At 37.4% G+C, this 13,005-nt stretch overlaps 1 protein-coding gene across 14 annotated transcripts in view; it reads left to right on the top strand.

Moving 5' to 3' along the window:
• Positions 1 to 13,005, top strand: part of LOC128154896 (core histone macro-H2A.1) — a 47,680-nt gene that overhangs the window by 19,807 nt on the left and 14,868 nt on the right. For 10 of the 14 annotated variants that reach the window (XR_008239473.1, XR_008239470.1, XR_008239469.1 and 7 more), the window contains 3 exons: positions 2,524 to 2,630; positions 4,145 to 4,342; positions 6,941 to 7,051. Coding sequence is in view for 9 of the 14 variants with exons in the window: in XM_052816096.1 (XP_052672056.1) it covers positions 2,524 to 2,630; positions 4,145 to 4,342; positions 6,941 to 7,051 (416 nt within the window). In the remaining 5 variants the exon portion in view is untranslated. Of the gene's footprint in view, positions 1 to 2,502; positions 2,631 to 4,144; positions 4,343 to 6,940; positions 7,052 to 13,005 lie in introns of all 14 variants that reach the window. The other 4 variants (XM_052816097.1, XM_052816095.1, XM_052816102.1 and 1 more) reach the window with 2 other exon arrangements.

Below are 13,005 nucleotides of genomic sequence, written 5' to 3'. Positions count from 1 at the left end.
TGGATTAGGTTTGTCTCTGTCAGTACTAAATCAAAAAATTGTTGCCTATATTGGCTTCAGCTGGAATACCTCCTAATCTTCTGTTTTTAAACAGGGGAGAGTCCCTCCCCCTTTAACCAGACTTGTGTGCATAGCTGTGTTTTGCTGTTCTCTGCGCTGTGGGTCTCTCTGCGTGCACGAGCAATGCTTGATTATTACTGGAGAGCTGAGGAGAAGGCCAGAAGAAAAATTCCACCCTCCATGCCCTCCTCCTCCTCTCTCCCTCTCCCTAAGCTCCTCTTTTGTGGTCCTCAACGCCAGTGCAAAGCGTTCTGTTCCTGAAAAGGAAGTGGGGTACCTCAACTTCCCTAAAGGACCATTAGAAAACTGTAATTTCAAAATGAGTTTCCTGTCCAAGGAAGAGGGCTTAGCACTTACAAGAACAGTTCTCCACTGTACAAGGCAGACATTTTAGTTTTATGAGGAACAAATAAAACATTCCTCTGTGCTTTACAGGCATAACACTTTCTTAGACTCTTTAGTTACAAAATGACCTGTCTGCATAGTTATGCTGATCAGTTGCAGAGAATAACACGGCCCAACTGTTTAGCAGTGCCTGATGCAGTAAAGAAGCGGAGGTGGGGGAAGCAGAGGCAAACTGAAAAGTAGTCTGCTGTTTGCAGCAAATCCTTCCCGTGCTTTTCAGCCGGTAATAAAGTCTGCGATACAAACAAAACAATTCCTGATCTAGAGAGGTGGAGATGCTGGCGTTATTACAGTGACACAGAATCTTACTGAAGTCAGTGGGGATGCACGGGGTGTAACCGAGAGCGCAGCTTGTCCGGTGGAAGGTGGTACAGGTCTTCTGTCACAACAGGCGGCTGTATGCAGTGCTGAATGCAAGCTAAACCTCACATGTCTGAGCTGTGCCTTTTGAGAAGTATGTGAAAAGGATTATGCCAGCTTAATTGAGTTCTTTGGAGGTGTGGAAAGCATAGTCAGGTTGACCTTACCTTGCTAATCCTTCTTTAAAAATAAATTAAAGTGATTGTTGTCAGCATGAAATGTTGTTAGTTTTGGGGGCTTAGACTTAATATTCCATCTCCCCCTATAATAAAGTTAATTGTGCACTTCGAAGAACACAAAAGTAGTGAAAGCCTACCAAAATTCTCGATGAAGTTTAACTGTAGAACATCCAGAAGCTGCTGTAAGTTTTCCAGTAGGTGTCATAACTAGCTTATTACAGGACTTATGATGGAAAAATAATTGGAGAATCATGTTGAATTCAGTCTAATGAAAAGCCATAGTCTGTGCTATATAGTATTACTTAAGATTTACTGTGTCTTACGGTAAAGGCATGTGGTTGTGTGGGCTTTGATTTTAGTCTTTTTCATTTCCAGATTAATGTCTTAATTCAGTTCTATTTGCCTCTGAAGCAAGCTTATGGGAGAGCTTTCATGGTATAGTCAGTTGTTACATGTGAAATCAATTTCATACCGTATACTAATGTTAAATTTTAATATATTAGTGTGTAATAGGTGTAAAAAAGACGTTTTCGTTTTCTTTTTTCTCTTTTTCTCCAAACGTTACCAGGTTTGCAAAAGAAAATATACCAAAAGCAATAGTGAAACACAGTCTCTACAGAGGGAGATGAAAGGTTATGTATAATGGAGACAGCAGTAGCACATAATTGCAAAGTCAGATAAACACGTTATGTCATTTTTTTTTAATTGTTCTTGTAATTAATTGCATTCTTTGCCTAGGGCTTGTTGAGTTGAAGTCAGATAAGTTAGCAGGTAACGCTCTAGCCTTTCGCTTCATAGATCCTTGCAGGGGAGCAAGTTAATCTTTCCTAATTCCAATAAAAGCCATTATATGCACAGCTGTTAAATGTATTTTGTCAGGACTGGAAATTTCATCTAAGGAGATAATTTACTAGGAGCAAATAAACATGATTCATCAATTACTTTTTCTGGGCAGAAACCTCGTCTTGGACAGAGAAAAAAAAAATCATTAAGTCAGCGTAGCAGCAGAGTTTGTATTTTTAGTGTCCTAACTTGAATGTGTGCTTACATGCTTCCATAATTTTAAAAATGAGAAGCCGAGAATAGCATCTTTTCCAGTAATAAAAAAGTAGAAGCAATGCAAGCCAGAACTCACATTTATGACAGCTTTGAGAAAAAAAACTATAGCATTTGTACATCTAGTACTCTGTCACCTGATAGGAGAGGGATCCTAGGAGATGAACACACGGTAGCCTTGAGAAAAACGCTGAAAAAATCAGGAGTCTAGGGGATCTGCTTTGAAAGGACAAAAAAGTAAATACAGTTTAGACCACAGGACTTCAAGTGTGCATTCACCCTTCAGTGATTAGACATATAAAAAGAAAATTATCATTTTAGAGTTAGATATCTGTTGAGGGTATTCTACAGCAGTTAGGAATAACATGATATAATCAGATATCTTTTTGCATGGATGCTAACTAACACATTGATTTTTCTTAATGATCACAATGTAATTAAGAGGGGCTTACTTTTTCCCCAGCGGAAATTCTTGAATTGGCTGGAAATGCAGCAAGGGACAACAAGAAGGGTCGAGTCACTCCTAGACACATCCTGTTGGCTGTAGCAAATGATGAAGAATTAAATCAGGTAAGAAAAAACTCCGCCATGTGAGGGTCAGGATTTCCTTTAGAGCTTTTTAAATTGTCTTTCCATATAGCTGAATTGTAACTCAAGACCTCTGCTTATTGAGTAGCCCACCAGGAAACGGCTCATTCACTCACTAGCACACTGCCTGTGTAACTAACTACAGCATGCAGCTTAATTATGTGTTTCAGAACTCTTAAAATGTGTAAAAATGCAATGGAGATGTAATATGACATTTGCTTGGACTATTACAACCACTTCCGTTAGAGTGGGACATTGTCATAAACTCTACAGAGACATGGAGAAAATCTTGTAGATGTTTTTGTTTGTTTTTGTTTCCCCCCTTACGCAGCTTAGGACTCGGTGGGACCTATCCTGTTCCCATTGAAGTCTGCCATTGTGACCACAGAATTAAGAGCTTTGGAACTCTTGCAAGTCTGTGTCCTTTGCAGATTTCAAGATGCCTTTAACTTAGCCAAAAAAAATTTGGGCATTATTATTACAGTGTTGCGGTGTCAGCCAGAGACACAGGCTAGGATTAATGTACCTTTGTGTGAGGTGCTGTAAAAACACATCTGAAAAGGTACTTTTTCCAAACCTATGTATCATGATGGGGCAGGAGAAAAAAAATAATATCCCCAAACCAACCTCCTTCTGGCTTTGTCTGAAATTTGGTAATACTTTCCATTCATCATCCCTTTGTAAGCTTGGAGCCTCACTGAGTTGTGGTTGGGGAGCAGTAAACACCAATCAGAAGGTGGGAGTACCTGAGGGACTTTGATGTCACTCTTTGTATCCTCCCGAATAGTGAGTTAGTCCCAGTTAGATGTATAAAAAAATGGGTTAAAGTGGTTTTAAATACATAACATGATATATTTCACCTCTGCTTTTAAAGGCTTGAATAAACTGCACAGTTTTGAATATTGATCTGCTTTTCTTCAACTACATAAAGATTTTTTTGAAGAAAGACTTGCAGGTATAGAGATTTGTATAAATGTTACCCTCCATTTGAAGTTTCTTTTTCTAAGAAAAAAATTCTGTTTTAAAAATGCACTTTCAAGAAAATTCAGCAATTGGGACATACATTGGGTTCTCCACAGCGTGGTACCCATTGCAGTCCCATACCATGGACTTTGGGGTCCCATCTCTCTCACACAAGGTGCCCTGCAAAGCCCTCATGTCTGTGGCTGGGGCTGTCCTGTTTTCTAGTAGCTGGGTAACAGTCCTCATTGCGTGGCTTCACAGAAAAAGATCTTGTGTGAGCCCAAGAGATACTGACAGTAACAAGCGTATGTGCAAGAAGAATACATATTCCCTTTATAGTTAAAATCTAGTACACGATCAGCTTCATTTCATACATTTCATGTTTCTCTTCTTCAAGGATAATGTGTTGAGAAACGTACAAGAACCAGTTAGAACTCAAGGCAATATACAAAGTTTGCTGTAAATGCCAATTTGTATTTATTGGTGATTAAATGCTGGAATTTGTCATCTACAACTTTTTTTTTTTTTATTAGCTATTGAAAGGGGTCACCATAGCCAGTGGCGGAGTGTTACCCAATATTCACCCAGAGCTGTTGGCAAAGAAGAGGGGATCAAAAGGAAAACTGGAAGCCATCATCACTCCACCTCCAGCAAAGAAGGCAAAGTCTCCATCACAGAAAAAAACTGTATCGAAGAAAACAGGCGGCAAGAAAGGGGCAAGGAAATCCAAGGTAGAGTAATCTGTTTATTTAAAACCCAAACAAGCTTGCTAGTAGTAGCTGTAGGGAGCATCATGTAGGGTAGACTTTCTGTTCTGTGTGTTGTTAACAATAGGCATTTCAGTAGCAGTGTAAGCAAATGCTGAAGGAGGAGTGCTGCCCTCTCCCTAGTGTGGCTGGAAGTCTGAAAACCCTCAGAAGTGGCACAGGTCTGCAGGACAGGCAGGCAAGCTGTAAATACTCTGTTCTTTGTACGAAACAGTTGTTAGGTTGGCACAGGCTGGAGGCACCAAGAGGCAGAAGAAGAGAGTGTATTGGAGGCTATACTAGTCATGCCGTACTGGTGAGCAAACAAGGTCTTACATAGCAGCTGTAGGGGTAGCTTTGCTGTGACTGCGCAGGTGCCTGCATTGGGCTAGGCAGAGTAAACTTGCTTGGACTTTGTTCAAGTATTGATATGTGTCTGCAAGAAACAGGGAATCTGGGTGTTTTTTTCAAAAGTCACACTAAAGCAGCATTTTGCAATTTTAAATATTGAAGAAAAACAACAGCCTAAGTCACTTGCGTTGTAATAATGTCCTCAGCTGTTAGCATGTCAGAGTCCTGTTTTCAGGTGTTGTATTTTTCTGTTGTTTGTTGTGGTTTTTAATGGGTTTTGCTTTGTTCCAGCTTAGTGTAAGATTCCTCTTGTTTAGTTGATTCGATGAAATCCAAGGAGCATGAAATACTCCTGAAGTAGGATGCAATTCTGCTAGATCAGGTAGCTGAGTCTCTTGCAGCATCAGAGAAACTGTATTGTGGCTACACAGAATTTCTTTGGCTGAGCTAAAGACCCACAAATGTTCTCCTCTGTTATTAGTATATTATAGATGAGACTCTTCCATGTTTAGACTTCTTGGGTGTTTTTAATTCCTAGTAATTAATTAAACTCATTCAAAGTGAAGTGTGGAGGTGAGGGGAAGAACAGGAGGACCAAAATGTGATTTTTCTTATGCTAGGAAACTAAGAATAACATCTTTTTTTAAGCTAAGGAGAACATTCCTTCATTCCTTTTTTTAGTTTCAGTTTGTAGAAGTAGGAAATCTTTCTAATGTGTGTGTGTGTGTAACCAAAGATTTAGATTTTTTTTTTTTTTTTTTTTTTTTTGCAAAACTACTGTCAAGCAATAGGTTATGAATGTAGGAAGAAAAGTACAGGAATTTCACATGAAATGGACAATGCATGTGAAAAGTTGCCTTCTGGGTCAAACAAAGCTTCTGTATTCATCCTGTATGTGTCTCTTGTTTACTTGGTCACTCTCCTGGTTGTTTCACCACTTTGTTTTTCAAACTGTTGGAATTTAGTTTTCTCTCTTAGAACACCTAGTAGCTGACACTGAAGTGCAGTGCTTCTAATAACCATGCACTAATAATTTCCCTAAATCTGGAATTTTTTTCTCTACTTGATTACAAAAGCAGGAAGTCTGTTGTGGGGTTCTGTTTTTCTTCCACACAATAAACTGTATTGTCTGCTTACTATATTGGTTTTTGGCTAACAGTAAACTCCTGGGGATTTGAAATAGGACCCCTGAAAATCTAATTTTCCAAACATTTGTGTAAAGTAAAGCATGGTTACAGCTTCTAGAAGCACCAATATACCCTTGCATCAAAGTCATTTTAGTTGCTCAGCCACAGATTTAGTTTATATACTTTGGAAAAGGACAGTAGAAGAACAGTGGCTTGCTTATTATTCAGGTGTGCTTTTTAGCTTCAGCAGATATTGCTGAGGCACCAAATATTTACGTGAAATAATAAGTAGTAATTTTATTGAATATATGAAATTATTTTTGGCACCAATTGAGTTTATAGCCACAGCAGTCAATTCACTGTCTTCATGAAACATCCTTTTCAAAATGTTCCTAATTCTTATTTTTATTCAGTAAATCAATTCATTCCTGAAACCTATAATTTTACTTCAGTAATACAGTTAAAAAAAGGAATGGCGGTTGAGGGGAACTCCTTCTTCCTCTGCATTTTTACTGGAGATAAAGGAAGGTGACGATGTTAAACAAGACAGAGAAAATTGTTCAGCCCATTTCCTACTACTAGGCAGGTAGAAAGTAGATGTATTCTTCTGACACTGGCTCTAAGGACGGCCAGATTTCAAAGCAGTATTTCTAAAAATAACTTTGTGAAATCTGGGAGCACCTCCCTTCACAGAGAGATAAAATCTGCACTCTGAGAAGTCAGTTTTTACCTTAGAATGAATGTCTGCCCACACATATAAATAGATACATTATCTTTTTCCACACAAGTCATTAGAAAGCTTTTAAAAGTTTGGGGCTGTTTATGTGTTTTCCTGCAATATTTAAGACAACTGTCATCTGAATTGTGTGCTGTTGTAGGCAAGAAAAGGCTTACGTAGATCTGCAGATGTTGAGGTCATTTTTCCTATTGATTCCTCCAGCTGTAATCAGTCACTTTAGTTAGACTAAAGGATAAAATCCAAACGCCAGTGTTTGTACTGGCATTTTATTGCCTGGTAAGCATTTATGGCATGTCATATATCTTAGTGTTATTAAACGGTTTTTCTCTCAGTCCTGAGTTAACTAATTAACTATGTTTTCGGAAGAAGAAGCAGGGAGAAGTGAGCAAATCAGCCAGTGCTGACAGTACAACAGAGGGAACTCCTGCAGATGGTTTCACAGTCCTGTCCACCAAAAGTCTGTTTCTTGGCCAGAAGGTATGCTCCTGCATTTTTATAAATGAATATCTATTTTCAGTGCTCTTAGGGAATACCCCCTCCCACCACTCCCCTTTCCCCGAAACATCTAGGTACAATGGACATTTCCCCACTGAGCACTTGAGGAGGTGTATGATACTAGTTTTTGAACAAAGAAATTCTCTGAAACAACTTTTAGAACATTTTAAAAATACAGAAATGAGTCTTCATATGGCTACATAATTAAATACTCAAATAGAAGGAAAGCCTGTGTGCTTGTAATCTGTCTCGCCTTATTCATAAACAGCATAATTGTTACAGCTAAGCTTCTGCCAAAGATGAGATTATTCTAAGAATAAAATGTCTTTTTCCAATGGGCAGCCCACTTCATTGCTGATGTAAATGATTTACGGGTTTTTATCAAAACCTATTTTAGACGTTTGTTTATAATAGTGGTTTTATGTTTTGTTCTGCTTTGTTATTTGCAAAAGTTAATGCTGTGTAATAATGAATGATGCTTTTATGAAAAGCTAGAAGTCAACGATCCTTTTTTCCCTGTGAATGTGCTTTGGGACATGGGGTGGTTTAATACAAATACATATCTGCTTAAAGAGAGGATCCATTTAAAGAGACAATTCATTAAATTAATTTGGTCTTTTATCTTGAAACCTGCCTTTAGTTCATGATACAAAATTTTGTTAAGTAAAACTGCATCTTTCTTCTATCATTCAGTAATCAGATCATTGTGTTGTAAGTCATAAAAGATGAGCCATTGTCCATTGTGGAATGTATCTCCTCTGACTCATTTTTATTTCATACTGAGGTTGTTCTCCATTTATCCTTCCACAGTTTGTTTGCAAAGTTTAACATGCATGAGAGTAATGTTATTTTTTGCAAGACTTCTGATTTTCCACATTTAATTTTACAGCTAGAGCTAGATTGCTGGTTTGGTAGGGTTTTTTTGTTATTTGACTACTACTAGGGGGGTGGTTTTGAACATATTTTTAAAAACATTTTGATGACTAAATTGGAACCCAGAATTTATAAGCTACATTACTGTTTCAAGAAAGCAAGTAACGTCAGACTTTTGGGCCTGATTTTGACCTCTTTTAGTCACCACAGGAAACCTGTAATAAGACTTAGCGTTATGTTCCAGCAAGACTGACCCAGAAAATCAATGGGGCTTTGCTGTTGGCTCAGTGGAGTAGAATCATGAACTCCAGGACTGCTTCAAGCTGTGGTGAGCAAAGCCAGTGTCTGTTGTAGAGCTTTCCAGTGAGTACCTTGTACTGGGAAGTGGACTTTCTGGCTTTCTCATTCACTTGGAGTGCAGCCCCCTGAAAAAATTACTGGTATGACATGTCCATCCCCATACCGGTACGTTGTCAGTTAGTTCTGCACGTAAGAGGGGCCAGGTGTTAGCCTTTATTTGTAACACAGTACACATAATGAAAAGAAAAATGAAAACCCATTTGTCTCCTGTGAGGGAACACTCCAAATGAAATGGATTATTTTCTGAGGGGTAGAGAACGCATAGGCACTGTTGAGATGTCTCTAGCACAGATTATATTTTGCTTTTGATTCCCTGTGAGAAACTCTTCACAGGCAGTAAATGGTTAGTGTAAAAATCTAAGAAAAGTAGGCTGTGCCTAACAAATATAGGAATTTTCTGTATCCTATTATGTGCGAGTTAAAAATGAAATTCTTACCTTGTTTGAGATGATAAATAATGTATTAATGTCTTTGTTCTGATTTTACCCCCAAAATAGCACATTTAGACCAACCTAAGTTCTTTTAAGACTGAAAATGTGGAAAGCTTAAAATGCAAAAAAAACTTTGCACTGTAGTGATCAAAGAGATTTTTATTTAGCATAAAAACAACAAAAAAATTATGTTGGTTTATTCCTAGAAATATTTTCAGACTATTCCCCCAAAATTATTTTGAAAATGTGCATTTTCAAAATTATCAAAATAATTTTGATTTTCTTATGATAAAAAAGGTAAAGATAAAACTTTCAGTTATGGAATCAGTGGCAGCTGAATGCTTCCTCTTTCCTAAACTTGAGGTGTATTTTGCATGGGCCAGGAGGCTCCTGGGTGTGACAGGATGTCTGCTGCTATATGCAGGTTTAGCAGACTGCGATCTCATAGATGGTGGTGGTTGTTAATTATTTGAGTGACACATGGCAGTCTTAAATAATTGCTATTTATTTTGGAAATTTACAAATTAAATGTAAAAATTATCTATAAAAACTAGTGACTTTGAATCAGTTAAATGCTGCTGGTTAGCCATTTCTACATGCAATTGCTGTTTAAAAAGATAATATTGATTTTTAAAATATTTAAGTTTTAAGTCTGATGCTTAACATAAAAAAATAGGTTTTGTTATAGTTGTCTTAAATTAGTGCCACATGGTATTCATAAATACAGGGAACTAACAATAGTGATTTTGGACAGTACTGTTGCAGTTCGATTACTTAGACTTGTGCATGTTGCTTTTTTTCAACGTGTGTGAGAGCAGAAGGTGTTTGCCTTTTTGGAGGAGGACCTTTATCCTATTGAGCATAGCCTCACCCTCCTTAAACAGCATTCTGAGGGAAGGAAAAATCTGCTAGTCTCTTGGGTAGGGAGGACAGTGTGTTTACATGGTTCAGCTGGAGGCCTGGAAACCATGACTCCTGGCTCCTGGTTTTGGCTGATTCAGAGATACTGTAAATCACCTCTTCTTTCTCTGTTGCCTTCCCCATTTGCGAAATGGAGATACAATTACACTCTTCGCATGGATGGTAGGAAGGCTAAATATGTTAAAGCATTTTGAGCTTTTCCATTTGAAAGGCAAAAATATTCATATTAATCACAGTTATTTGATTTTTCTTGAATTTGTATATATGGCTTTTCAGTATACTTTCATGTTCTGTGTGTTCTTAATAAACTACAGTGCAAACACAGAAACCTGAAACTGAAGAACCCAAACAAACAATTGTTATCTTTCGAACCTCTTGTGACATCCTTGAACACCTTTACAGCATGTCTCTTTGGTCTGCAAAACCACTATCTGCTAGATCAGGAAATAATTTACTAGATGCAGAGAAGGAAGAAGATAATCCTGTTCCTAGTGTCACATCATTCATAAGTGTTTAATGGGAAGAATCTTTTTCTTGGCTCCGTGTTTACAGAAGGGAAAGGGAAGGGGTTTATTTGCAAGAGCAGCTCTTCATCCTTCTAATACCCCCAGATTTAATTACTGAAAACACAAATGAGAATGTTGCAAACCTGGGTATTGTTTAGTTTTTTAAAAGTACTGTTATTGCATTAAATCTTCAGGTAACTGCTGACATTCAGCTAGAAATTCTTAGAGGTCAGGAAATGGCAAAGAACCCTTCAGTTGTACCTGTAGAAATGTATTAGTGCCACACTAATTAAGTATTAAAATCTAGTTAATAGGTAGATGATTCCACATCCTACGAGTGACATCCCAATGGAAATGTGGTATTCTGCACATTAACTAGTTTGTTTTTCCTGAGACAATTACGGAGTAGAGGCAGAGTTGTAAGACCTCAAGCCTAAGCGGTAGGGTTTGGACTTTCAGAGAGACCTCAGCTTGTTGTCTGCAACAGGCATCTTCAGTTTTCTGTTTGAAACTCATACCAGAAAAAGTTCCAAGGCTTTAAAGGTAATTTTGTCTGAAATAAGAAATGCAAGTCTTGGTTCAGAAAATACTCATGGATGTGCTAAGTGCCGTCTGCATTTTTTCTAACTAACATTTAAGTTAAATGTTACCTAAAGTTGTGTCCATTCTTTGTTGCACATGTGTATGCAAGTTGTGCCTATTTATTTTTTTTTAAAGTGGCCCTTTAGGGGATCACTTCTTCTATCTAATACATGCTTCATGCTATTGCATAGCAAAATTGAGCAATTGCTCATTGGAGGATTTAATTCTATGGGGAAACTTCTGATTATTTTTTTTTAATTGTTTTTGGCAATCAGATAGCTAACAGTGCATTGAACAGTAAATGCAAAATTTAGCAAAATAATACTTAGCTGCCAACACATGCTATCAGTGATGGGCAGCTTTTTAAACATTTTGTTGTTGCTGTTAAATTGAAACTTGAATTACCAGCTGGTTGCTATGTAAATCCCATATATGAGTAGGCACAGAGATAGATTAAAAGTCTGAAACCAAAATGGTCTGCAGCCAATAGATCTGGGGCAAAAACTTGTAGAACACAGAATTAGGGACCAAAGAGAGTCACCTATAAAATGAACAATATATGCTTAGGAACATACTAAGATCTCCACAAAACAGTCTTTTGGTGTGTGCATGTGTTTTGTTGTTGTTTTTTTATTTCAAAATTCATAAAGTTTCTTTTAACATTTTGGTTTGATTTGATTTGACTTTTTTTTTTTAAACAGCAGTTGCTTGTAGTCAAACTCAAGACTCAAACTCAAGTATGAATAACTCGCCACGTGTGAAGTATTAAAGGATTCTAAGCTATTTGGAAAGCAAGCTTTCTTAGATTTTATTACAAATTCCCGGGCAGACCTGTACTTAAAACAGGGCTGAATTACACTCATTTTTAGCCAAAATCACCCTATTTTGAGGGAACATAGTTTACTCAAGCAACATATGCAAATTATATGAAATTGCAGGCTTTTAAAAAGAGAAAGAAGGTCAATTCATATAATCACATGAATAAAATGGAAATAATTTTTTCATAAAACTTAAATATATGGATGTTGGCCTCTGTAAATGACCCATTCACTTGTATTGGTTACATGAATTGGGCTCATATTCCCTACTAATAAACTGACATACACAAGGAGGAGATTTGAAGAGTTAAGTTTACAGAATGTGGATTACAAACCAAGAGACAAAATTCAGTTATTGTTGAGATTAATTGCTGTGCCTGAATGTATATGTTATGCTTCATAGGCTGAACCCAGCGGGCTTTGGATTAGAAGGAAAGCCTCGCTTAACTGCAGCTAGCTTCAGAACTTGCATAAATGAATGAGAACTTTCTCTTTCATAGTTGCTTTCCATATTGCCTAATCAGCTACTGAAACCATCATTTTAAATGCGTGTTGTAGATATAAACATAATTTATGATGTAGATAGTGTATTTCCCCATATGAAAGAGTGTGGAAAATTTTTTGCACTTTAAAGTATTTTAAGTTTTGGCTGTAGAAAACCTGGTGTGTGTGAAATCAGACTTCCCAACACTGGCTACGAAGCAGTGTCACAAACCCCTGGTTATAAGCTTCTTCACATACCTGTCAGTGTACTGCAGTTTTGACTTTTGCCAAGTTTGGCATTTGCATCAAATTGCCTCAAATTACAGAGTTGTTTCTGTGGTGTGGGTCACGTACTCGGATGAGATACCTAAACTGTCAGTAGTAAGCAAAATGCTATCACTTTACACCTCTAAGCACTTCCAAAAAAATATCCTTACTAGTATGACATGGCAGGATCAGCTTGTTACCATTGCTGGTCTGATTTTTTTTCATTGACTTCTTATTTTATATAATAGTTTGTAACTCCTGCTCAAAATGTGTTGCTAGAACTTGAAATCTGCACTTCCTTGTATTTCATTAATTCTTTTTATTCTTTTAAGAGCACGTAGTGCGGATGTGAGGTTAATCTCTAGGTATCTGTGCTGACTTCCTCAGTTTACTGTGTGCCCCTGAGAAATCCTTCTGATTCTGTAACAATTAAGACAGAAATTGAGAGGCATGCTTGGAATACATGGGTGTTAATGAGAGGAGTTAATGTGCATTGGTGGGTGGGGTTAAAAATCTCTATTTTCATAAATAACAAAAGGAAGTAAAGCAAATAAAATAAAAACTAGAAGCAATAAGCACATAATAGTGCCTGCTTACAGTATGTAACCAGCCATTCACAAAGGCTGCAGAACTGTGCAAATAAAAACTGAAGTGCCTGCAATACAGACTATGGTGACCACTAAGAAGGAAAGGAA

The sequence above is a fragment of the Harpia harpyja genome, chromosome 20 (assembly GCF_026419915.1).
Source record: "Harpia harpyja isolate bHarHar1 chromosome 20, bHarHar1 primary haplotype, whole genome shotgun sequence".
In the NCBI taxonomy this organism is placed as follows: domain Eukaryota; kingdom Metazoa; phylum Chordata; class Aves; order Accipitriformes; family Accipitridae; genus Harpia; species Harpia harpyja.
This window is presented reverse-complemented; position numbering and strand designations above follow the sequence as displayed.